Source organism: Barbatula barbatula, assembly GCF_947034865.1.
Source record: "Barbatula barbatula genome assembly, chromosome: 9".
NCBI classification, from domain to species: domain Eukaryota; kingdom Metazoa; phylum Chordata; class Actinopteri; order Cypriniformes; family Nemacheilidae; genus Barbatula; species Barbatula barbatula.
In genome coordinates, this window is record NC_136772.1 from 22347737 (window position 1) to 22373160 (window position 25424).

General features: G+C 37.8%; 1 protein-coding gene across 1 annotated transcript; it reads left to right on the forward strand.

Moving 5' to 3' along the window:
• The first annotated feature begins 2863 nt into the window (after positions 1 to 2863).
• Positions 2864 to 7458, forward strand: nr4a2a (nuclear receptor subfamily 4, group A, member 2a). Its single transcript, XM_079465127.1, has 8 exons — positions 2864 to 3070; positions 3472 to 3574; positions 3711 to 4579; positions 4814 to 4943; positions 5133 to 5296; positions 5640 to 5842; positions 5972 to 6150; positions 6228 to 7458. Exons 3-8 carry the CDS (start codon positions 3713 to 3715, stop codon positions 6482 to 6484), a joined length of 1800 nt encoding a protein of 599 aa, XP_079321253.1. The 5' UTR covers positions 2864 to 3070; positions 3472 to 3574; positions 3711 to 3712; the 3' UTR covers positions 6485 to 7458.
• Positions 7459 to 25424: the final 17966 nt, after the last annotated feature.

Sequence of the window (25424 nt, forward strand, 5' to 3'; positions counted from 1 at the left end):
CTTTATTCAACTAAACGTCACTCCACATTTTTTCAGTGTATACACAAATACACATGGAGCTGCCCATGGTGCTGCACTTATTTCAACAGATAAGGGTTCTGAATGGACAGCTCCTGTCATACACAATACACCCTGGCTCAGTTTTTGCAGTTGTATCAGAAAAGAAAATACAACACCTATCAGGTGGCCAGTGGATCTGCCTGTCTTTATATTGTATGCACACATTATTACCTCTCTTTTTCTCTAAACAGTCCACACATTCTCAGGCATTTACCTTCAACATGTCATAATCGGGCCATAAATGTAGATTGATCTTCAGATGCAGCTTCTGCATTCTCGTGAGTAGTGATTAAATTATACGCACACACACAATTCACACACATGCACAGAGAGACAGACAGACAGATAGATGGACATATTAAGTAATTACACGAGCCAATTGTCAATTACGCCTTAATTGTATGTAATTTCCCCATATTGTGGATGTAATAAATTACATAGCTCAGTAAACCCTATAAGGTGTTGAACACACATCGTTTCGGTAGCTCCTCACTGCAGAATGCTACATCCAGGGAGCAAGATTGGATCCAGATCCAGTCTCCTCCCATTGCATTGTGATTGGTCGAAACCGGGTCCAGTCTCTTTCCACTGCGTTTTGACTGGTCGGCGGATTTCACGTCGTACTCATTTTGTTACTCTACCCATTTGCGCATTGAATCGCAACTAAAGTTATTCTTTTGACGGAAAACAAACTTGCTGAAGACAAACTTTATATTTTAATAACGTGTTTTATTTGATGTAGGTTTCGGGTAAGGGTTAGGGCATTTTAAGAAATTATTTTATTAGGTTTAGGGTAAAGGTTTGGGTTAACAAATATTTAACTGTGATCATTACTTCCAGGTGTATACTAAATGATGACAATGTGTTGTGCAGCCCTGGAAAGAGCCTTCGTCTACCACTCCACCTCCTTCACAAGTTGGATCACAACAAATATGTCGTATTTATTTTTTATCGTTGCGATTGTAGAAAGGTTTTGTTATCTATTTATTACTTTTATAATTAATATGACTATTTTAAGTATGATGAATAGGTCACATATTCATTCTGACAAAAGGGGCAAGGGTTTGAGCCCACATTGCAATACCCCCCACCCGTGCAAGCCACTGATGTGTAACATGAGTAAGAGTATGTATCAATGTTTCAATGCGATATGTCTGGCTCTGTCAACTCATGAATGGTTAAGTAATGTTTGTGGCTTATTGAAATCTAGCCTGTTAGGTTAAAGTTCTTTGAACCACACAGTAATTGCTTTAGATTATAACAACATACGAAATATAATAAAAATGTGTTGTCCAGTGGGAGGTGAACAACAGTGTCCTCTAGAGGAGACTGGTTCCCCATCTGAAGAACACCATTGGTAATTTATTTCACATCCAAAAAGACAAGCATTACTGTAAAGATGACAGGAACCTTTATTTTGTATCTACATAGATGAGATCTTTGTTGCTGTCAGGACTAAAGGAATGTGAATATTTTACATACAGTGTTTTAATGATTACCGTGAAATTAATTCATGCTAATTAGAGTGGACAGATGCAGAACTTGCAGGGCATTCCCAATGGTGGAGTAAGACTCAAGTACCAGCCATTTAAAATCCAGGACAGAGGACATGGATGGATTTCTTTACCTTAGCATGAGGTCAGTGTGAGATGCGGATGTGTTCTACGTCACAGTTCCTTTTGGTCAGTTCCTGTCACATTTCTCTCTTTCTTTCTTCTGTAAATTGGTACAACCTTGGAAACTATGGCAAGCCGAATTAGCTTTTAATCATTCTCGCGGAAATTAGCATTTTTATATAAAATGTTTAATTTTAACTAGTAAGAAACATTATTATTGTTATGTGTAATTGCATTTTTACCAGTTGAATAACACAATAGGCTGCTATTCAAGTTCAATTTCAGATATCAGAAATTAATCCGTACTTGTTAAATACCTTATTTAAAATATCAGAAATGCAATTATTTCTAGTAAAAATCATTATTTTCTGATATTAATTCAATTTTTGACATCAATAATGTGATTTCTGCGAGTGAAGCTGTGATTGTTGATATCAAGAATTTTTATATTTAAGGGAAAATGAAATTACTGGTATCAAAAATAGCAATTGTTACAAGTAGAAATTATATTCTTGATATCAAGAATAATCATTTTTACTAGTAGATATTTAATCGATGATATCAAAAATGTATATTCTGAGAATGATTGAAGCTTATTCGGCTTGCCATAGTGAACCCTTCTCCGTTAATGACCCCTCCTCCACAGTCTCCTGAGAAATGGATATACAGTCTTATATATTCAAATAGGTTAAAGGGTTTAAAAAGTTGTTCACCCACTATAAAGTACACCTGTTCTGATTATAAATAATTAAACAGCCCTTGCTTGAAAGTGTTGAGCTTGGTCGACAACAGAACTAAAACGGTCTACTTAAACTAAACTGCTTAAATCCATGAGACACAGTTTTATTGCTTTATTTATTATTTTAGTGCATCAAATAGTAATAATAGCAATGAATTCCGTTGTGCTTGGTGTTTGTGGTCTACTGATTTACTCTTTTTATGTATTACATTATTGTTTAGTGTTAGATATCTCTTAAGATGTTACTCAATGTACTGACAGCAAACTATATAATCCTTAAAAATGTAAATGCAACAATATGCACAAAACAGATGTAATTTGCTATATGATAATGGGATTATATATGGGGATTATATTTTAGAAGATCACTGTAAAATCATAGTCATGCAGTTGCTGTCAGTCATCGCTCAGGCAGGCAGAAAAGTCCCATAGCTTATTGGTGCTCGTCGCTGATGACGCAGATGACGTTCTGAAGACAGACACGTGGGTCTCACATAAACAAAGACACATTGGAACACAGAGCTCTATATGCCAGTGTTGAGCACAGAGCTCCTCGGACAACACGCTGTACTGCTGTATTGGACATATACCCACATATTGTAGGCTACATTACAAGTGAATGGATACAATACAACTTTACTGATGGTCAATTAAGGTATGTTATCGTCTACATTTATTTATTTTTTGCTGTCACGAACATACTTTAAATAGCAGTTTATATTGTCATGAGGAATTGATTTGTGATTTTATAGAAATTATGGGTGTTTATTGCAGTTTGATTTTGCGCTTTTATCTGGTCCTTGTCTAGAACAGAAAAGACCTCACGCTAACGTGTGTGAAAAGCAGCCTAAACAAAAAACAAAAACAAAAAGAATCATAAAACACCGCGCTCGAAACCTAAACTTTCGCAAAATACTAAAATTGCAGCTGTTGCAGCTGTCCAAGCACCTTTGAGACGCAAGAAATCTTAAATGATGACACTTAGTGTAGTTAAACATTGTTTAAAGAAGCTAATATAATATGATGCTGTCAAGTGAACGTTATGTGTTTTATTAGAGGGAGAATCCAGAGCCGACTTGTTTGTCTCGAACCCCGGTATTACATTTCATCTGATATTGTCATCTTTACCATCTTCTGAGGAACAGTGCCCCGACTGAAGGTAAGCTTCTCGAACAAGCCCTTTTTATAGTTTATATAGTGAATTATTTTGAATTATGTTTATGTGCATAAATATCATCTTTAATGACATTACTATATCCTTTTTTCTGTTTTGTTGATCGGTATGTTGTTTGCAGCCATGCCCTGCGTCCAGGCTCAGTATGGCTCATCCCCACAGGGCGCCAGTCCTGCGTCTCAGAGCTACAGTTACCACACCAGCGGAGAATATAGCTGCGATTTTCTTACGCCAGAGTTTGTAAAGTTCAGTATGGACCTAACCAATACCGAAATCACCGCTGCCACAACCTCCCTGCCCAGCTTTAGCACATTCATGGACAACTACAACTCTACTTACGACGTGAAGCCGCCCTGTCTTTATCAGGTGCCCCATTCTGCAGAACAGTCTTCCATCAAGGTGGAGGAAGTTCAGATGCACAGTTACCACCAGCAAAGCCACCTGGGCCCGCAGTCAGAGGAGATAATGGCGCACTCCGGGCCCATGTACTTCAAACCGTCCTCACCTCACGCTCCGGGGACACCGAACTTCCAGGTTCAGCCCAATCACATGTGGGAAGATCCGAGCTCACTGCACACTTTCCATCAGAATTACATGGCATCGCACATGATAGAGCAGCGCAAGAACCCCGTGTCCAGGTTGTCTCTATTCTCCTTCAAGCAGTCTCCTCCCGGTACACCTGTATCCAGCTGTCAGATGCGCTTTGACGGTCCTCTCCATGTGTCCATGGGCCACGACAGTCCTGGAGCACACCGAGCCTTAGACAGTCAGAGTTTTGCAGTGCCCAATGCCATCAGGAAACAAGCGGGCATCGCTTTCACGCATTCTCTGCAGCTCAGTCACGGGCATCAGCTGATGGACAGTCAGATGCCTTCACCCCCGTCAAGAGGATCACCGTCCTCCGAGGGTTTGTGCGCGGTGTGTGGGGACAACGCAGCATGTCAGCACTATGGAGTCCGAACTTGCGAAGGGTGCAAAGGGTTCTTCAAGGTATTATAATGATTATTCTTTTACATTTTTACATTTTCACGTGTGTTTTGCCACTATTTAAGCGTTTGAAAAAATTGTAACGGGGTACTTGCAGACTTCGTCTTTGAGATCTGTGTGTTATTATTAATTTGCTCGCTTGAAACACCAAAAATGTTCAGACTGATTTAGTTGATTATCTAAACGCATGCTTAATAAAGTACTTGCAGCTAAACCGTGTGTGTTATCTTGATTCAGCGCACAGTACAGAAGAACGCCAAATATGTTTGCTTGGCAAATAAAAACTGTCCTGTGGATAAACGTCGGAGAAACAGATGTCAGTACTGTCGGTTTCAGAAGTGCCTGGTAGTCGGGATGGTAAAAGAAGGTATACTGATAATTCCTTACTTCTTTTAAATCACAAAACGTTTTAAGCTGCTGTTAAGCTGTTCGTGCACGTTCATAAAGCGCAGAAAGTGCGCAACTGCAAACAAATATTGTCAGTTATTACTGTAAATTGTAAATACATGTTACGAGCATAACCGTCAATAATATTAACATGCTTGTGTTTTTACAGTTGTTAGGACCGCCAGTTTAAAGGGTCGCAGAGGCCGTTTACCCTCCAAACCTAAAAGTCCGCAAGAGTCTTCTCCTCCCTCTCCACCCGTCAGTTTGATAAGCGCTCTGGTCAGGGCTCATGTGGACTCGAACCCTTCCATGAGCAACCTCGACTATACTAGAGTGAGTTACACGACACTTCATTCTCATTTCATTTATCATTTTAAATCGAAGGATTCGGTCAAAAAGGGGATTCGATTTTTGATGTGCACCGATAGCGAATCCGACATAACCAATATTAGGAATTTAATATCATACAGTGTTTCATTATAAACTTTCAACACTTTAAGGGTGGCATATTTTATTCTCTAAATTGCTTTTGGATGAGAGAACCCAATAAAATACAGTCAGAAGTTAAATTAAAGAGGGGGAAGAAAGCTCTCCCCCTTCTAGAGATGGGCTTGGCAATTTCACGGGTTATATATTTTAAGGGAGCTCATTAAGTCTTGTTTAAATTAAATTCCAGTTCCAAGCCAACCCGGACTACCAGCTGAGCGGAGACGACACGCAGCACATCCAGCAGTTCTACGACCTCCTTACCGGATCCATGGAGATCATCCGCGGATGGGCAGAGAAGATCCCCGGGTTCACCGACTTACCCAAACCCGACCAGGACCTTCTGTTCGAGTCCGCTTTCCTGGAGCTCTTTGTTTTGCGTCTGGCTTACAGGTACAGTAAAGGGCCTCTGGAGAGAAGGGATTGCTTCTTCAGTTTTTATTGGCTTCGCAATAATTAGGGAGCGCTTAAATCCTTGTTTAACGTGCGCAGTAATTAATGAGCACCTTGTGTTCATTTCAGGTCCAACCCGATTGAAGGCAAACTCATCTTCTGCAATGGCGTGGTGCTGCATAGGCTGCAGTGTGTCCGTGGATTCGGTGAATGGATTGACTCTATAGTAGAGTTTTCGTCTAATCTTCAAAGCATGAATTTAGATATATCTGCTTTTTCATGCATCGCCGCCCTAGCTATGGTCACAGGTAAGACACATTCTTGACATTTTATCGAGACTGTTCAACTCTTTATGTTATAATAATAACAATTTATCTTTTTCCAGAGAGACACGGGCTTAAAGAACCGAAGAGAGTGGAGGAACTTCAAAACAAGATAGTAAACTGTCTGAAAGATCAAGTGTCCTTTAACGGCGGCGGCTTGAATCGACCGAACTATCTGTCCAAACTTTTGGGAAAACTGCCTGAACTTCGCACTCTGTGCACGCAGGGTCTGCAGCGCATATTCTACCTAAAGCTAGAAGATCTGGTCCCACCGCCAGCAATAATCGACAAACTCTTTCTTGACACCCTGCCGTTTTAAACTATTTCTAACGACCTCAATGAACTCTCTTTAAAGCGGTCTGTTGCGTTCTTTATTCGTTTTTCGTACCCACCGTTGCTAAACGATGCTTGCTTTTTAAAAACGGATTTCAAACTTGAAAAGCACGGGGAAAACATTGCCATCAAGTTATTTTCTCCCTTTATCCCATGAAGCCAGATCCAGGAAGACCAAATTAAAATTTGAAATAAAAATAAGCAAGTGATTTAATTGTAAGTAAGACAAATTAATTTATATAATAAGACAATATCTGTTTGACTGGTTTTCGACTCTGAAAAAATCCCGCCTTTGCTAATAATCATTGTTACCTGCAAACATTTGTGTTCTTGGACAACTCACAGAGTAGTGTATTATATACGCCATTTCTATATACCTATTCAATAGATTTATGTCATTTATATGATGTATAAAGTTGTACAGAGACATTTTTCTTTTATAAATTGTGCCTGTGTATTTCTGTCAGGTTGAAAAGGACGCGCATGTTGTAGAGGACTATTGTCTCTATTACACACACTATATTCCGGACACTATGTAGTCTGCTAGATTTTTATAAATTCGTAGTATCGGGGCAATTTTCGAATATGGCACATGTGAAGAAAATGCTTATATCATCTGTACAGGTAAAAGGGACACGTAGTGTTTGTAATTTTGTCAGACATTCCTTCTTTGTATGTGTTGTATGTATTGTTGCTGTTTAATATAAACGTTTATTTATTTGAGCTTTGCCGTAAACCATGGTGCAGTTGAAATCTCTGACGCATCATCGTCTTGTTTAATGTCTCATATTAATTAATTTACCGCCATCTTCTATTCCTGTAGGTGTGTGAAGAACATCACTGCCCTTTTCTATGGTTTCATTAAATTAACGGCAACATGTTCGGTTCTGAATCCGAATCAAACTCCAAAAGAAAGGATATTTAATGTTTACAAATAAAACTTTTAAACTGTTTTAATGCAGTAGTTGTCTCGTTCCGTTCAATTGAACTTTAACACGTTTATTGACTATATGGACATTGTTTGAGATTTAGTTTTTAATTAAATATTACTATCACAGACTAGTTAACGAAGAAATGTTGTGATTTTAAATCATTTGCCTGAATTGCACGAAAAAGAGGAAGGCTACAAAACATTGATTTGGATTACAGATTGCTTTTTGTAATTCTCACTTGATATATATGATACTAAAGTGCTATATTTGTAATAAGGAAGGTAGAATAAAATTGATAAAATGTAGTGGCATGTCAGTTACAAGTCTGTAAAAAAATCCACGAGTTTGGTAAAAATTCTACGGATTATAAACTGTAAATCCATTTCCCTTTATTTATATTTTCCGCTAAAAAAAGTTTAATCAAGTATCAAATTTGTACCACAGCATAGGAAACACTTTCCTTGAAATTCGTCTTGAGAATATTGGAATATAAACGAGACTGTTTTGCGTCTTTCTCACATTTTTCCTGTTTCTTTGTTTTTACGGAGAAATGTATTTTTAAACTGGATGTAACATATCAACTGACAAGAAACATGATAAAACGTTAATATGGACGGAAAAATATACGCGTTTGAAATATCTACCTTACAAAAATAAGGATAATTAATACTGTTACTATGGTATATGTTTTATTATGTTATAATATTTAAACACACACATATATCTTAACCACCGAACGAATTTGCAAATTTCGTTTGGGATGTGGAGTTGATTATTGACTCCATGCTTTCGTTCTTAGTTGTATCTTAGAAATTAAACGTATAATGCACTTCATATTTTTATTTCCATAACAATCATAATAATCACTTGAATATGTCCAAATCTGTTTAAAACATCGATATCGTAAATCGTGTATATTACCCATTTGCTTTCAGTTATTTATCAGTAGGCAAGGGTACAAAGTTATTGATCTGAAAAAGAGGTCCGTTTTCGCCTATAATGACTATACTACTTCCACTACTACTAATAATATTTATAAGAATAATAAAAACAATAGATAATAATAATAATAATTATTATTATTAACATACTCGTATTAACAACATCCGATCAATGCCAACATCACATGATTCTTCTTTTTATTATTATTATATTCCTATTATAAGTATTATTGTAAGTGTTATTATTATAATTTGAACTAACGAAAACTTTAAACTACCTTGAGACACTTGTTGCATGGACAACACTTGTAGCTGATAAAATGTGCAATACAAATTGTAGTAAATAACCAGATACAGCGACTTTAATCATATATTACTAAAACGCAAAAGAACAGGGTTTAATAAAACAAGATTTGCCTTAAAAAGTAAAACATTAAAGCTCTGCGCAGATAAGGTTGTTTTAACGTGTGTTGTAGTCGCAACGTTATCTCTCTCTCTATCGCAGGAAGAGTCTTTTATTTCCAGACATTACTCATCCAACCTGAAAAAAGGGCAAAGAGATGCTCTGAGATCTGATGTTTGTCCTAACTGCCAGACTGATAATAGTGAAACGAACCGTGTGGGTAGTACTCATATGTCCTGTGTGGCATGACAACATTATCCAAATATATTTTGTTTAGGTGTAATAGCCTTTTGCATGCACGTGTCCCCTCTGTAGTTCTAAAGCCACTGGTGGATATTCAGAAAGACATCAAAAATTAACGTAGCAAACAGCTCCCGGTCATAGACTGATACTTATGTAGGCGAAATGAACTGAAATAGGTTTCTTTCATTTCCCAACAAGTATAGCACTCTTGTCTTATTGTTCTTTACGAAAATCTGTCATTCGTCGTTTATGTCCGTGTTGCCCAGTGAGGAAGTGAAGTTGCCTCTGGGGCAGCGTCTGGGACCGCGCACAATCTCTCTCTCTCTCTCTCTCTCTCTCTCTCTCTCGACAGCCCTGGCATGGCTGATCTTTCCCAAAGTTCTCACAAGGCAAAGAATTGACTGAATAATTAGATCTTCAGAGCAAAAAGACTAATTCCAAGTCAAATTAAGATAACACTCAAAAGCAGTTTGCTGACATTTAACAGATCAGTTAGATGGATGCTCGACAGTGTCACAAGCTTCGCTCGTGTTGACTGAAGTAATCATTTAGGTTGGCAACGTCCTAATCTCTTCACAAAGAAAAAAAGCACGGAAACGATGTAGTGAACGACGTGTGACAGACGACACGCTCGCTTTACACATGTCGAGGTATTTCCAGTGAGTTCTCGTGCACGCCGTAGCACTTCAGATCTGCGTGTTTAAATATAGACGAAGCGCACAGCATTTCACTGCTGCTTCATCTGCACTGACAGAGGGGACGAAGACTCCGTTGCATGTTCCGTTCTTGCTCTTTGCTTTCTGCTTAGCGCCGCAGATAATGCAAAAGCAGAAAGAGGGATGGAAATAACACACATCTGTACGCGGAGAGCACAGAGGCTGCAGGTACTTCGTCTTAAGTGCTAGAGCAGGAATCCTAAGAGGAACTAAATTATAATGCAGTGGCCCACTCCACTGATTTGTCCGGTACTTGTGCTGAGAGGCTGATGGGGATAGACGCCCAAAAACACAGTCATTAAATAGTCCTCGATGTATTCTCCCTACTTCACAGATCATTTCGGTAACTCCTATAGAGACCTCAAAGTTACCAGGTCGGACGGAGTTACATGCATCCCTGAACTGAAGCATTTGCTTAGGGAAATGAGCTAATGCCTCATCTGAGTGTTCTCTAATCGTTTAATTTATTTATAACTTTGTAAAATGTAGCTGAAATATTGATTGGCATATTTAGTGAATGCAATGACAACACGCTAACACCTGTGGGAATGCAGATCTAGTGACAGGTAAAATGTTAACATTTTGTTTCGTTGCTCAGTTTGAGAGACTTTGAAATCTATTTAAAATATATATTTAAAAACTAGCATTTAAAACTAGATTAAAATCAATTGAATGGGAAGAGTTTCACATGGGGAAGGTTCAGAAGGCAGCAATAACGTACAGTACAGTACAGTACAGTTCAGTGATCAATTTCAGCCTGAGTTTTGTTTGTTATTCAATTTACATTTTGGTGAAAAGCCTAATAGACTGGCAGGATCCTATTGTAACAACGTAGCACATACACTGAGCGAAAAGGAAATTGTGAAAGGAACTCTTTAAGATTGCTGAATATTCCAGAATTCATTCAATCTGGAATATCAAGGTCTCACTCAGAGTAGATATAACTTTTTAAGTTTGATCAAATTTGAGAAACTCAATTTCCACCTTAATAAAAAGTTACTGAAAATATAAATCTGTAGGATGAACATAACATGCACACATTAAAGTAATATTGACTCAACATTAGGTGTGTTCATGATTTTATCTACTTATTAAACGAATGTGATTATTTAACGTTCTTTTTAAGTCAACTCAAACATTTCTTATTCTATCACACAGTAACAGGATATACTGTACACGTACCTACACATAAATTGGCGTATAATGTTAAATAAACTCAGTAAATTCATATGACTGCACAAAGGTCAAACACTTTGACTCAAAGTGAGCAAAAAGAGACTTTGAACGTTTTGGATTAGTATTAACGGTCACCGCTCTTTGAGTGAAATAACATCATGTGACCTCCCACAGCCTATGTAAGCACAAGCACTCCTCTTCTGAACAATGATAATCACAAAAGTAACAAAACACAACTCTTCTGAATCAACATAAGTGATCCTTAAACAGCTAACAATCTTTCTCTTATCAAAGCATGCTGGGAACTGAAAATCATCCTCAACCACATGTATTGAATTAACTTGTTTAAATTCCAAAGTACTCTGAACTTCACCACATCTCATGTAATTGTAGATCAAATATCATTTTTGGTTTCATCTCAATGTATTCATCGAGTGAAATGTAGACATTTCTTGCAGAGATACTTCCACAATGTTTCTTGTTCTTGGAACTTCACAACGGAAAACCCAACTCCATAACTCCCTATAGGGCATAGTGCGCATGCATTAAATATGTCCATCCTGAGCTCCCATAGACACTATATAGGATAGAATGTAACATCAATTCCTATTTTTTAAAGCCATAGCTATAAATCAACTAAATATATGTATATTTGGTTGTTTTTATTGTTTTGGTTTGGAACGTTTGCATCCTTGACCTCTGTATTTTTTATGCCCTAGTAACGTAACTGTGTCTAAAAAAGAGGATGATGATTGTGATGAAGGTGCACCGTGCACGTCCTGGTTCCTGCAGTAAGACAACAACGATTTATTATAATGTTAGAATGTGTATCCTAAAGTGGGTCACAGAGTTGGCTTCACATAATCCATACTTTTTTACAGCTAGAAGTCATAGCGCACATACACTTGCACACAGATGTTTACATATCTAAGTGTGCCATACACGGTGCTACTTCGATGAGCTCAAACACGTCTCCTTGATTAATTAGTGTCTTTTTAAGCATGATCACACATATTCAATAGTCAGTTTCCCTTCACTGCAAATGACAATTATCCAATGGACGTGTATTAGGCCTGTCTGTTCGTGAGAATGATAAAAAACAAACACACGAGCACATCAGCCATTGTTCTATCACTCATATTAGTAAACAGACGATCAATCCTTCAGTCATGTATAGAGAATGACCAGATGTCAAATTCTGATTGATGTCACTGCATGTGGAAATCAAAGCAATGTCCCTCTGCGTCCTAACAGACGTTATAAAACACATCAGGCCAAAAGAGACACTAATTATTTAAAGATCCTTTTTAAAGTGACTGACTGCAGCTGTGAAAGCAGTCACACCACTCATAAATATTTACCTCGGATGCGAGTCGTGGGCTGACCTGCTGTTTTGCATTGATTCCTGATGAGCGTTGTCAAATTATTATTTCACGTGTGGTCAACAATGCAGCGTGGCACGGCTGACTAATGCAAACAGACAAGGATGCGATCCTGCAAATATCTCCAGTTATTAATCCTAGGAAATTTGAGCGACATTTTCAAGTGCACGATTAAAACAAGCATATTTTGAAAGTTGCCAGCGCATTTCAAGTATTGCATTTCACTTCTTCTTGGCTAGTTTTGGTGAACTAATATGCCAGAACATTTAAAGATCTTGCTTTGAATAAACAAACAAGCAAACGAAGGTTAAGAAATAAAACACAGACTGTGTATGTGTTTGCAAGGTAAACCCGTTCACAGGCCATTCTGTCACTACATTTATTGAAGTGTTGAACAGGCTAATAATGTCTTGTGTTCTGGTTAGAGAGAGAGAGCGAGAGCGAGAGAGCAGGTGTGGCAGATAGGGGACGAGTTGCATAACTTGTTAACATGTGTAGTCTCAGAGGTTTGAGAGAAAAGCAGATAAAAGCAATATAATAAATATAAAATATTTCATGACTTATCAGAGTAATTATATAACAGTAGATTTAAAAAAATAGACATTCATGAACACATAAATGCCTGCAGGCACCACGAGACAACACAGACACATTTATAGACATATTTTGATGATTAAATGCTTTCAAGTGAGAGTGTATGTCAGCCATTACTAGCATCTAAATGATGGAAAATGTCACAGTAATGGGAAACCAGCCGCCCTCCCCCAGCATGTACTTACCCTGAACCTGCAACACCATACACCTCTTGCTCTCTCTCTCTCTCTCTCTCTCTCCAACATGCCTGTGCACAAATAATGTACTTGTTTTTAGTAAACTGCAGTCCTCAGATGTAAAGACTTAAAATGTGTATTTCCCATTTCGCCCATGTCGGCATTTGTTAATATTTCATTTAATTCTGAATAAAATAAATGTTTGAGCAGTCCAAAAACAGAGAAGATTCAACGATGAATAGCTGTCTCTGTGAGGAGAGGCCATAGTCTGGATACTTTAGACCAAACCACACAAGGAAATATTCCCTTTCTTCGACACGTCTGATTTTGAAAGTTCAAGCAGAAAACCAATTATAATGAGCGACACAGAGCCTGAAGCCTGTCCATCCACAGCACACATGCAAACTAAGAGAGGACAGCATGCTTTTTTAAAATCAAGGGAACGAGCGAAATAGCGCTTGCCTTTGTTTCTTTTTTATGAACGTGCTGGTTGATAAGGATGTGTAAATGTTGTCGGGATGTATTGATTTGATCTGATTCTGAACATTGCATTCTGTGTCTGGTCAATTGAACTGAACTTTCGAAAAAACAATCAAGTTGTAAAGTACAAACATTTTTCTTATTTGATTTAACATAAAAATGTAAGACAGCTGAAATTGGTGACATTTCTTTACAGTGTGCTGTTGTAGCAAGGTGTAAGGGTCTGGAAACACCTTGAAACAACAGCATCGTTCCAAAAAATCTGCTGTATTTGCCTATATGCCATGTTAAGCCTGGCATAGACCACACAAGACCACACGAAGATCGGTTCCAGATTTAGCAGAATTGTTCATTTTGGAGACATATACTGTATAAAACGTTTATTTAGTGGTGCCAATATTTCCTTTTCACAAAAAGTGGAACGCACACAGACGACACCCACAGCTTCAAAATCAAAGCCGCATGGCGCGCTAACCCTGATTTGACCTGCCACATCCTGACCTACAAAAATCAGATAAAAAGAAACAGAGTGTAAAAATACAAGGAGCAGGTGTGATGTTTATTGAGCAGGGTGAGAGAAACGGAGGCGAAAGAAAATGCTTCCGAAGAAAGCGCAATGTGACGGCCAATAGAGAGAGAGGGAAAACAGCGACAGGAAGAAAGCAATGATTCTGTAATAAAAGGAGAAAAATAAGTCTTATTAACAGAGATCCAGGGGCCTCAGATAGGCAGATGGGAGTCCTTTTGAAACTCGAGAGAAAAGGAAAAAGACAAGAGGTCGCAATTATCCTGGGCAGTTCCTTGTGCAACCTGCCACACATGGCAATAATGTATTCCAGTGGTACCTGTCTGTGGAACACCGGGAAAATTCTAATTAAGGAGGGAGGGATTTTTGACACGTGTGAACAGCAGATCAATATTTAGCACTGTAATCCGCAAATCCTGAAGCTTTTTGACGGTCTGTGTCGTAGCACTTTATTATGGAGGAGGAGACCGGAGCAAAGCATACCATAATTCAAGCACTCAACTTTCATTTTTATTCAGCTACAAACAAAAAAATAACGGAGACTTTAAATTGACTTTGGGTAAGCAAGGCTATGCACTTTTGTTGTTACATTAGGTGCGACAACTCAACGATTTACATGCCCGTCTCCAAAATCAGGATAGAAAATTTTCATTCATTGACAACATCACAATAACCTTTCTGTTTAAAAGATTCTTTGTACTGAAAATCCATTCATCGGATTGTAAAAAAAGATATTTGAGTAAATATTATTTTTTCAGAGAAGCAAAAATGGTTCTTCCACGGAATTGCTATAAATAACCTTTTTCCAGGACTTTTTTTATGTAGACACACATTGATTTTCTTAAAAAAATATTGGTGTGTATTTTTCACAGAACCAACATTTTATTTGCTGCTGCTGTATGGCAAATAAAACGCAGCATTCATCTGAGAATGTCTACCATTAGGCTTTTTTCCTCCTTCCCATTTGTCACATTTGTGAAGTTTATTTTATTAACTGAAACTAAAGAGAACCAACGTAAACATTGTGGGGTTTTTTGTCAGTGTCCTCCAGCTGACTCAAATCTGTCATGATTTTGCCTCCTCTCGTCTTGATCTTCTATTCTAGTGGCAGGATCATGACAGAGCCATGTGTTTAGTGTGGAGAGAGACATGACATTGTTTGTTTTGACCTATCATGCACTCTCTCTGGTCCCGTCTCTGACCCCGCCCCTCTAGTTTCCTTGTTTAGCTTCCCATCAGTGTTTCATTCCCGACACCTGTCCCTTGTTAATTTTCCTTTACTTAATGGCCTCTTGTTTGCTGTCATGTGCTGACTCGCTTTGCGCCCAATATGTGACGGTGCGTCAGTCTTGCGCTGTGGAGTGACGACATCAAGTTCTAGTTGTGTAGTTCCAGTTCATGTCAAGCATTGGTTTAGTGTCGTCCTGTCAGTTTACCGTGTCCATTGTCATCCCTTGTTTGTTGTTTACCCCTTATGGGTTTTAATTTTGAGTTTGTAATCCGAGTTATTGTGTCCCCACCACCAAAGCTGCCTGCACTTGGGTTCGTTCCCTTCGTGAAATTCCTGACGCTTCTCTTCTCAGTCTGTCATCTTGTGTTATGATATGGGAAGTAGTGAGCGAGTGAGCATAAATCAAATGCATATTCAATATCACAGTGCATAATGGGTAAAAAGGACCGAATGAAGATGTATAAAGTTGTTCACTCGGGTTTCGGACACCACAACAAAATGGTGGCAACCCAATGTGGTACATTATATAGATAATGGGAAAACTCTCTACTCACAAACAGCCTCACTGGACCGTGTAGTCACTTGTCTGGTGTATCTCAATCGATAAGGCTGATTGTTTCAACAATTCCTCAAGTTATCATGTTTCTGCCAACAATCAATTATATAACTCAAGCAATTGATAATAAAATTGATAATACTATTAATGATAATGTTCGCTTTGGAGGAAAAAGGATTAAGAGCAGTTTCGCAGCACTGTGCCATATTTTATTGCTTGAGCTTTGTGTTGGTTACAATTATTTCACTTGTAACATATAGTGCACGTCTTTGATGGCTACAATTATTTTAAATGGTAGAAATGCACTTATTTAAACCATATAATCATCTATGCGCAAAAGTAGAAGAACCACATAAAGTATTTGTTTCTGCACTTTGCAGAATCGCAATGCATTTGTCTTATATAAAAGCGGATGACATGTTATACTTTAAACCTAAAAAGCAGCAAATGTCAATATTTTTTTTCTACAAATGGTAAAAATGCACTTGTTCAAACATCTCCAAATCACACGTTGTCCCCTGCACCACATATGCATGCACATGTATACTAGCCACACACAAATCTGTACCAAGCAGAGAAATAACTTTGAGATTTGGAACATCAGAGCTCCGACAAGAGTCTGATGGCAGTAGTACCCCAAATGTGAGGGGGTTGATAAAGGGGGGTTGTACGGGGGAGGTAAGATCAGGATGTCCCCTGCCTGAATCTGTCAGCACCCATCTACATGATCTTGTATGTAGCTGACACCAACACCTCTACTTTCTAGCCCGAATCATTCCAATTAGGAGTCATCCAACTGCGCTGCCAGCCGCGCACGCACCCTCACAAGCACACCACGCACACGCATGCACGCACACTATCTAGATGAGTGGCAGAGAGAGAAACATGGCATATTCAGAAATAAATGTGATCACTCAGATTTAAATTACAAATAATAATATTATATATTTTGAAAAACAGAAATGGCTGAAATGCATATGGCAGTGAAATGCTAATGTGAGTTTACAGATTACCCGCATGTATAAAAGAGCAGCACATATATTAATTCATATGTGAGACGGAGTGGAAATGGAAACTTGATATCCAATACATCAATATAAGCCCATCACACAAATGTGACCTCTATGGATCAGTTCAGCCTCTGAGCTGCACGCCATTTTTTCTCTTGTAGTGTAGCGGCATTATCTCCTAAGGTCTTTAACTCTGTAACTAAATTGCTGACTGGCAAATTCAATTGTGGTTTCCCTTCCCAGCCTTCAATGTAATATGTGCCTTTTGATTCAATTTCCTCCCCAAAATACATACATATACATATTGTTTATTCTGTTTCCTAGAGGTAAAAAAGTCAATACTTCTGGTTATGTTGCCGAAACTCTAAATGAATCATGAAATAGCGAAAGAGTTCTTTAATCAAATAGAACAAAAGCACATCGGTTGTTAATTCTGGACAATTAAATATTTCCAGAATTGACAATGTCCTATCCCCCCTGTTATATCCATCACATGTCCTATTGTGGGGGTAATAGGAATATTTAATATCAACTGAAATCAAATTACGAAAGGTCAAAGTCTCTTAACAAATTGAGATGAATTCAAAACACTGCTCATTCCATCTCAACTCGAGAGATACAATCGCAGATTTGCTTGTTTGGCCATTTTTGCCACCGATAATATGTTGCAGATTGCATGACAAAAAATGACAATACATGCTTCCGTTGGTTTTTGTTAACAATTGAAAAACAGTTCCCAAAGTTTTACATTTTCTAAATTAAATTGGAATGCTATAGACCTCAAAGAGACAGAGAGATGGACAGGAGGCTCTTTAAGTCAGACATTATTTTTCCGGTGCAAAGCGGCATTAAAAGGGAACCATTTGACGGGCTTTGTTCTAATATGAGGAACAGGAGTTCCAAGTCCTCAGACAGCAGATACATCAGTATTAACCTGAATGAGGGAAAATTACACAGTGACAAGAAAGATGGATATCTGATAGAAAAGAGAAATAGAAATGTACGCTCATCGGTTGAGAAAGAGAAATGGATTTCTGGAAAGGAACGAGAGGAAGACAAGCTGTGTTAGGGAGCCACCTCATTTTTCAAGTTTGCTTATCACTGCCATGAACTAAATGTTCTGCAAAATTTTAAACCAGTTCGTGCCAAATCTTCAATTATAAGGGAAAACATTTCACCGCACCCTTTGAATTTGTTTTCTATTGAGTATACATGTAAAGCCTCCTTAGAATTTGGCCAAAATAAGATACAAGGTTATGCCCTAAAATGCTATCTGGCCAGTCGGCACACTAGTGTACATCACATTTCTGTTCAGAGGCCAACTCCAAACACGCTGTTTGGTGTTGTGTCACACATTTCCAGCATCTGTCATTCTGTTTTAACATACATAGTCCAACACCTCCCGATGTGACCCAGAATGTGGGAAATGCATGAAAAAGAGCAAAAGAAAGAAAGAGACAAAAAGGGAAGGATGGCCTTTAAAAAACGTGAGAATAGCACTTCCTGTCTCCCATGGACAAAATGTATAATTTGCAATAATAGCCCAACAATAGCACAGCTTCTCTGAGGAGAAATTACAGTGAAAAGTGCTGCTGAGATTCCTCACCGGCAGAAACAGATCTGCAGTAGACAGAAGTCTTGTTTACTTGGTAAAATAGCGTCAATTAGGCAAAGATGGTGAAATTAGCATATGCTCTTAATGGACTGGCCTTTGCTGTGGGTTCTCAGGGAGCCGCGGCTGGGAGGAGAGGGACATGTTCTGGAAAAAGCAGGAAAAGGTCATGTGTCTGTGCTCAGGTGATCGCATTTATTCTCCAAACGCTTGTGCATTTTCTTCTGGATTTACAGTGAAATATCTCACAAGAGATATGCCCGAAACGAAGGGTGGAGGGGGTGTCATTGCATGTAGGTCAGTTCGTTTTGGCTAAAACAATATGAAACTTCTGCTGCTTTTTTTCTGCCTTTGTTTAGAATCCATTTAAAGGGATACTTCACCCAAACATGATGTGAAGTCATCATTTGCTCACCTTCGAGTTCTTGAAAATCTGTTTACATTTATTTTGTTTTAGAGAAAGATATTTGGAAGAATGCTTATAAGCAACTAGATCCCCCCCCATTTACTACCATAGTAGGAAAAATGTAAATTCAAAATTCCAATTTTCTTTAAAAATTAGACAGCAAACCGTTCTGAGGTGCTTTTGACTTTCATTGCATTTTTTCCTACTATGGTAGTCAATTTGAGATATCGATTTAAATTATATCTTAAATTGTCCGAAAAAGGCAGTACATATTAAGTTGTTATTCATTGAGGTTTTTCCCTTCATCTTTGTCTTTAAATGACATTCACACCTGTATGGACCGAGACCTTAAATCAGAAATGACATTGGAACAACAACAATTAGCACTGAACTATCAGAAGGTCTCAAAAATGAGTAATACAGTAGGATTCAGAAAGAACTAATAGGAGGAAATTAGCAGTTGAATTAACGCTTCGGTCAATATTCTTCAGTACGAGAGAGAGCGCATCGATCAAAGCACTTCAACAATTCATTTAAATGTTTTATTATGTACCACCCACTGCCGTTCTTTCTGATTTCCTTCCAAAAACAGCACTTCATTATTAAATGGGAATAATTATGTCTGGTCGGATAAGTGAAAATCTCTCCCTCATCTGCAACCTCTCAAATTGACCGGTCTTGAAGAGTTGCAGCTGAACAAGAAGGAGAATTGTTGGTGTCAAGCTGCAGTTTACAAATATGACATCTCCTCTGGTACAGCCGCAGATATGAAATATTGATTTATACGCAGTAAAAGGTCTTATAAAAATGATCACATACACATGAGGGATTAATGCCTGAAAGATCAATAGAAATTTCATTCCTGACGCTGGACTGTCACCTATGGTGAAATGCTAAAATAAAGAAATCAATATTATCTATGAAATGTCAAATTTATTATAATTATCTGGATGAAAGCTGGCCAAGTGGCTCCCAGGAGGCTAGGAGAGATAGGTTACCCTGCTCGGGCTTGCCTTGTGGTTCACACGCTCCGCCTGCCAATTTGAGCGCAATATCGGCCGCTGATCTCCGAGGCCAAATTCCTGCAGGAATATTTAACTGCGTGTTTGGAAAGCGATGCTTGGGGTTGTGCGTGTTGTAACTGCTGCTGACGTGAAGTGACAGTTTTCTCTAGTCTCGTTTGAGACCTGCTCTCCTGCTGTCCGTCTCACAAAGATGATGTCACGGAGGACAAAAGACAAAAACGACATGTCAAGGGATGTCAGTGCTGAAGACATATTTCCTTTTAACACTTATTGATTTCCTCCTTTAGAGAGACACAACCTCTCTGTCCTCTTAACGAAACAAGACGGATGGATATCCTGTAGAAATGTATAATATAAGTGTTGATAGTAAGGGAAAATGTGATTGATAGTTCACCACAAAATTAAAATACACAATTCTGACTTTCTTCAATCCAACTTGCAAAAGGTTTTCGCTACAAAGGTGATAAAATAACGTGAATATGAATTAAATCATTGTTTTGCATACATCTATGCACGCTTAAAACAAGGTTCTTAGAATGTACCGTTTTCAGTCAAAGGTTCTTTAAAGAACCATCTCTTTCTTGCCTTTTAACAATCTGAATAACCTTTTTTTACCACAAAGAACCTCTTGTGAAAAAGAAAGGTTCTCCAGATGTTGAAGGTTCTTTATGTAAGCAAAACTTTCTTCTGTGGCATCAAACAACCTTTTGAAGCACCTTTTTATAAGAGAGTAAGCTAAACAAGATTGGTCTAAACATGTTTCTAACAATGTTCTAACAAAGTTTGCCCGATGTGCAAAACAGTGTAATCCGAACAAACAACATTGCAAGAGTTAAAAAGTTACAGAATGCATTCCAGCATGTTCAATTTGATGTTTATTTTTTAATTTTTGTATTGTTTTTAGAGTTTTAGCTGGCTAAATTATTGCTTAAGTGTTGTTGTCACTGTTGGTTATCTGTTGTGTTTAGATTTCCTTAATGGATGATGTTCGTTAATTGTTTCCATCGTTGTGGTTTATATGTTCAGTGGTCCTAAAAGTAAAGCTTCTTAACAGGTTCTTCACATCTGTGCCATAGAAGAACCATTTTTGGTTCCACAATGAACCCTGGAGTCAAGGGTTCTTTAAATGACATTCTCTTTCTTACCTTTTCATAATCTGAAGAATACCCCAAAAAATCTTACTCCGAGGTTAAAGGTTCTTTATGGAACCATTTATACCAAAAATATTATTTGATGGCATTGTGAATCACCTTTATTTAAAAGGGGTACTCCACGCAAAAATGAAAATTCTGTAATTGTTTACTCACCCTCAAGTTGTATGAATAAAAGTGGTCTCTTAATTTGTTTTCCACAGCTGTATATATAAAATATATGTACTGTATATAAAACGTGGCTTGCTGTCCTCCAAGGTGTTTCGAACCCTGAGGTTCAATTCATGCTTTAAGCCTGACCTCCCCCTCCCTCTTTAAACTGCTATTTTAGCTGCTTTTAATACTCACTGAGAAAAGGAAATTTGCTACATGTTTGTACTTAAAACTGTGCAGAGGATGTCCAGTTCCCAGCATGCTTTGCATAAGACTGCAGATGGGGAATCATTTTTCTCAATTAAGTGTTGTTTATGTTTTTCAGTGAACAGTTGTTAGTGTTTTATGGTCATTTATCTTTGAGGTTCAAAGTTGAGTTTGTTATATTTTTGTGTTTTTGTGGTTAACATTGTTCATAAGAATCGTGCCTTTGCTGAAGTTACCGGTGATTTTATTTTTCATTAAAATTTCTGTTAAAAGCGCCTTTATCTTCTTGGATCAGATAAAGTTTGTTTTATACTGAAATTGAGAACTTTTGAAAAAATGAAACTTGAATGTTTGTGTATGTTGAATGTGTGTTTAAATTATGCTTGTCTAATAAACATAAATTGGGCCATTTGATCATAGATTCATTCTAAACAAAAGTTTAACATGTGCGATCGATGTTCATATATGTTGTTAGAATTGCTTCAAATGTTTCCTCATCTGTAAGTTTTGTTGGACAAAAGCGTCTGCTAAATGACTAAATGTAAACGTAAACATATGTTTTAAGTTAATCAAGACTTTAGTCAGTGTTGTTTCTTCAAAATGTTTTGTCTTGTTTTTGTTTTTGATCAGAATAGTGTTTTACATTTTCTTCACTATCATTCTTATTCTCTATTTTCATTTGTATTTGTTTTATTTAAAAAAGAATGAAAATAATCAACAATATAAAAAAACAACAACAATAATTTTGTTTTTAAAACAAATATCTTTTCATATTACAATCACATAATGTATGTTACGGTTACACTTACAAAATTGTTTTGTCTCAAGATGCACACAATCATTTATGTTGTAATGTTTTTTTAAAACGACTTAAATATCAAAATTTAACTTTTTAAGTTCTAATTTCTATATTTTTTTATTATTGATATCAAGTTTACAATTAAAAGATCTCATTAACCATCTGGACATAAATAAACAATAACCACAACAACTACAACAACACACGTTTATTTTAAGATACACCAGAAAGCTCACAAAAATCCACTTTATTCTGGCACGACGTGGATTTTCCAGCCGTCCATATTAACTGCTTAACACTTCAGAGAGATTCTCAAGAGCAGGCTGTGCCCAAGCCCTTATCACACACTTTAGCCACAGAGCCACATGCTTTACAGATGCCTCAGTCAACTGAATCAATTTAATGCTTCAAATATTAGTAGAGAGAGATTGTGTTGTGGAAATGGGACATCTTGTTGTTACAATTGAAAGAGTGCTAAATCGAATTTAGAGGATCAGACCAGGAGATATAGACAGAATATTTTGCAAGCACCAGGCTTACGAGGCATCACAGATGAAAGAGGAAGAGAGCTAGGCCCATGCTGGATGACAGAGATTGCACATATAGCAAGGAACATTGTCTCAGGTACTTTAACAACATTTTGTCCCAAGCTTCATGAATTCCAGTGGGAGCCCTGACTCATTTGAAGCTCCCGGCAACTCCGATGGCAGCCGGTGGGAATTGCATGTAAAAATAAATAAATATTTTACTTCTAAAATCAGTGTTTTCCCTCTTTTTGTTTTGTTGAAATGAAAAATTGGAGAGCACAGGCAGAAATGCCGATGACGGATGGCTGATAAAATAAATATTAAATAATAAATTCACATGATGTATGTGTGTGAGTTTGTGTGCAACTATCTTTTAATGTCACCGTTTGTATGCATAGGTCCTTTGTAAAACTATCATTGTTTCAGAGCATGTGGTGGTTCAGTCCAGCTGACCAGACTCACCTCAGCAGTCTTCTCTTCCTCTACACCAGATTAGGGTCATTGCCCTGGCCACTGTGTCTACCTCTTCCCCCTTTTAATGCTGGATTGGAGGACACTCACTCTGATGAGGATGCTTTTCAAATGTGCTGCCTGTACGGTTCTATAAACAGGTCAGTTCAGGGGTCCGCACAATATGGTTGCATTATTCCCCATCCCAAACTTCAAGGGCTCCTGTTCCTTGGGGTAATTTACCTCTCTGTGTGTTTGTGTGTGTGTGTGTGTGATAAGTGTCTGATGTCTCCAGGGAAAGAAGACAGTGTGTCAGGGTTAGACTGTGAGGGTAAGACTCTTCTACACCAAGGGTCCCATGGTTTATGTTACACTACATACACAGTGTCGCAATCAAATTGTAAAGGATAATAAAGTGAATCTGCTTGCTATGAGTCAATTACATTTGCTTTTTTTACTCTAACGTCCTATTATGGAATTGTAACTGTCAATGAAATAAAGCTTAGTGATGTCTGCACCCTTGGTCTTGGTCCAGTAATAGGAAACCGTGTTTTGCTGTTTAAAAAAAATGTATATTAGCTTTGCAGAAAGTTGTATCAGAAAGCCCGCACACACAATGGGTTGCTGCAGGTTATTTGCAGTGATCCAAAGCGTCTTGTGTTGCTCTTTTCAAACTCTCAATGAATTATGTATTCAGAATGATTTATGTTGCTCAGTTTTCAACTCTTTGTCTCTTTTACTCGATTTCTCTCTACTCTAAAAGGCACTGAAATGAAAATAGAATTTGTGAATGTCTTTGACAAATTCCTTTCACAAATGTCAAAGAAAAGTTTAAGATTCAGATTACAGTGAGAGTTTATACAGAGATGGCAATTTCATTTCATGGCATTTTTAGTGTATTAATGGGAATATTTGTGCAATTATATCAAACACCCAGTATAAAAGTAGAAAAACAGTAAAGGTAAGTTAAGCCACACCTTAAACCACAAAATTCTAACTGAATAAAAAACAATTCCAGGAGACATTAGGACATGCTCAAACGCTCAGACCAATGACATATTTCCACATTAGAAAGCCTGATTACATGAGTAAAGTTTTACAAAATGTACAAGTTAACTGTATCCATGTTTAAAATAAAATAAAATTCTATTAAAATAATATCTGTTGTTACACTGCTAGCCGGACACTAGAAACCAGACTCAAGACAGAGGTAAGTAAAACCAAAGCAGACGTTTTTATCGAAGACAACATTCAACAGAATATTCAGATATGCATACTGTTATCATACCCTCTCGTTTCTTCACAGCAATGCCATAGAATAACCATTTTTGGTTCCACAAAAACCCATTCAGTACAGTTTGTTTAAAGAACCATATCTTTCTTAAAGAGTTAAAATATCTAAAACTTGTTGTTTTTTGATTTCTTGAATCCCACCTCTCTAACTTACTTTGCTTTGCTAACGTGTGACACATGCTGATGCATACCTAAAAGGGTATGACAAAAACTACAATTTTAAATAGTCAGTCAAGTAAACTACTATTTCAAATAATGAAGTCAAGTATATGGCGATAAACTTCTGTGACAATGTGGCTTTGCAGATCAATTTAATTTATATCCCCACCAATGTCAAAATCAAAGTCACGCTCTTGGATCTAACACAGTATCATTTCTCTTAACACGTAGACAGACACACACCATAGTTCAGCCTGAGAGTAACCACAGCAAAGGTCATGCTTCAGCATGCCAATCTCATGCTGTAATTGACCAATGATGTTTAGTTATCATTACAGCCCTCCTCTGCCAGCATACCACGGGGGGACCCACGCAGGGTGAGCTTTATATATATATGATTTCATAATTGGCAAGCTTAATTGGTCACAATTGTTATGAAGTAATGGGCTTGGGTGGATTTATTAGTTGAATTAAGGGTTAGGTTGAACGTGTGAAGTAACCATAGCTGTCAACTGTCTACTCCTGATCATCCAATTAGACAAAAGTCCATAGACGTCGATCCTGTGGGCGCTTGGCTCGAGCACCCACGGAAATAGCCGAGCACCCTTGGAATTTCATATGACACTCTACGTCAGTGCTTTCGGTGTGTTCGATCTTGTGTGGCGCTGCTCATATCTATCGGTGTATGACATCAAAGCACCGTGAGGATGATTCAAAAGCCTATGGAGAGGTCTTAGCTCGAATCGCTCTCGCGTTACTTTGATGTCTAAAGCAGATT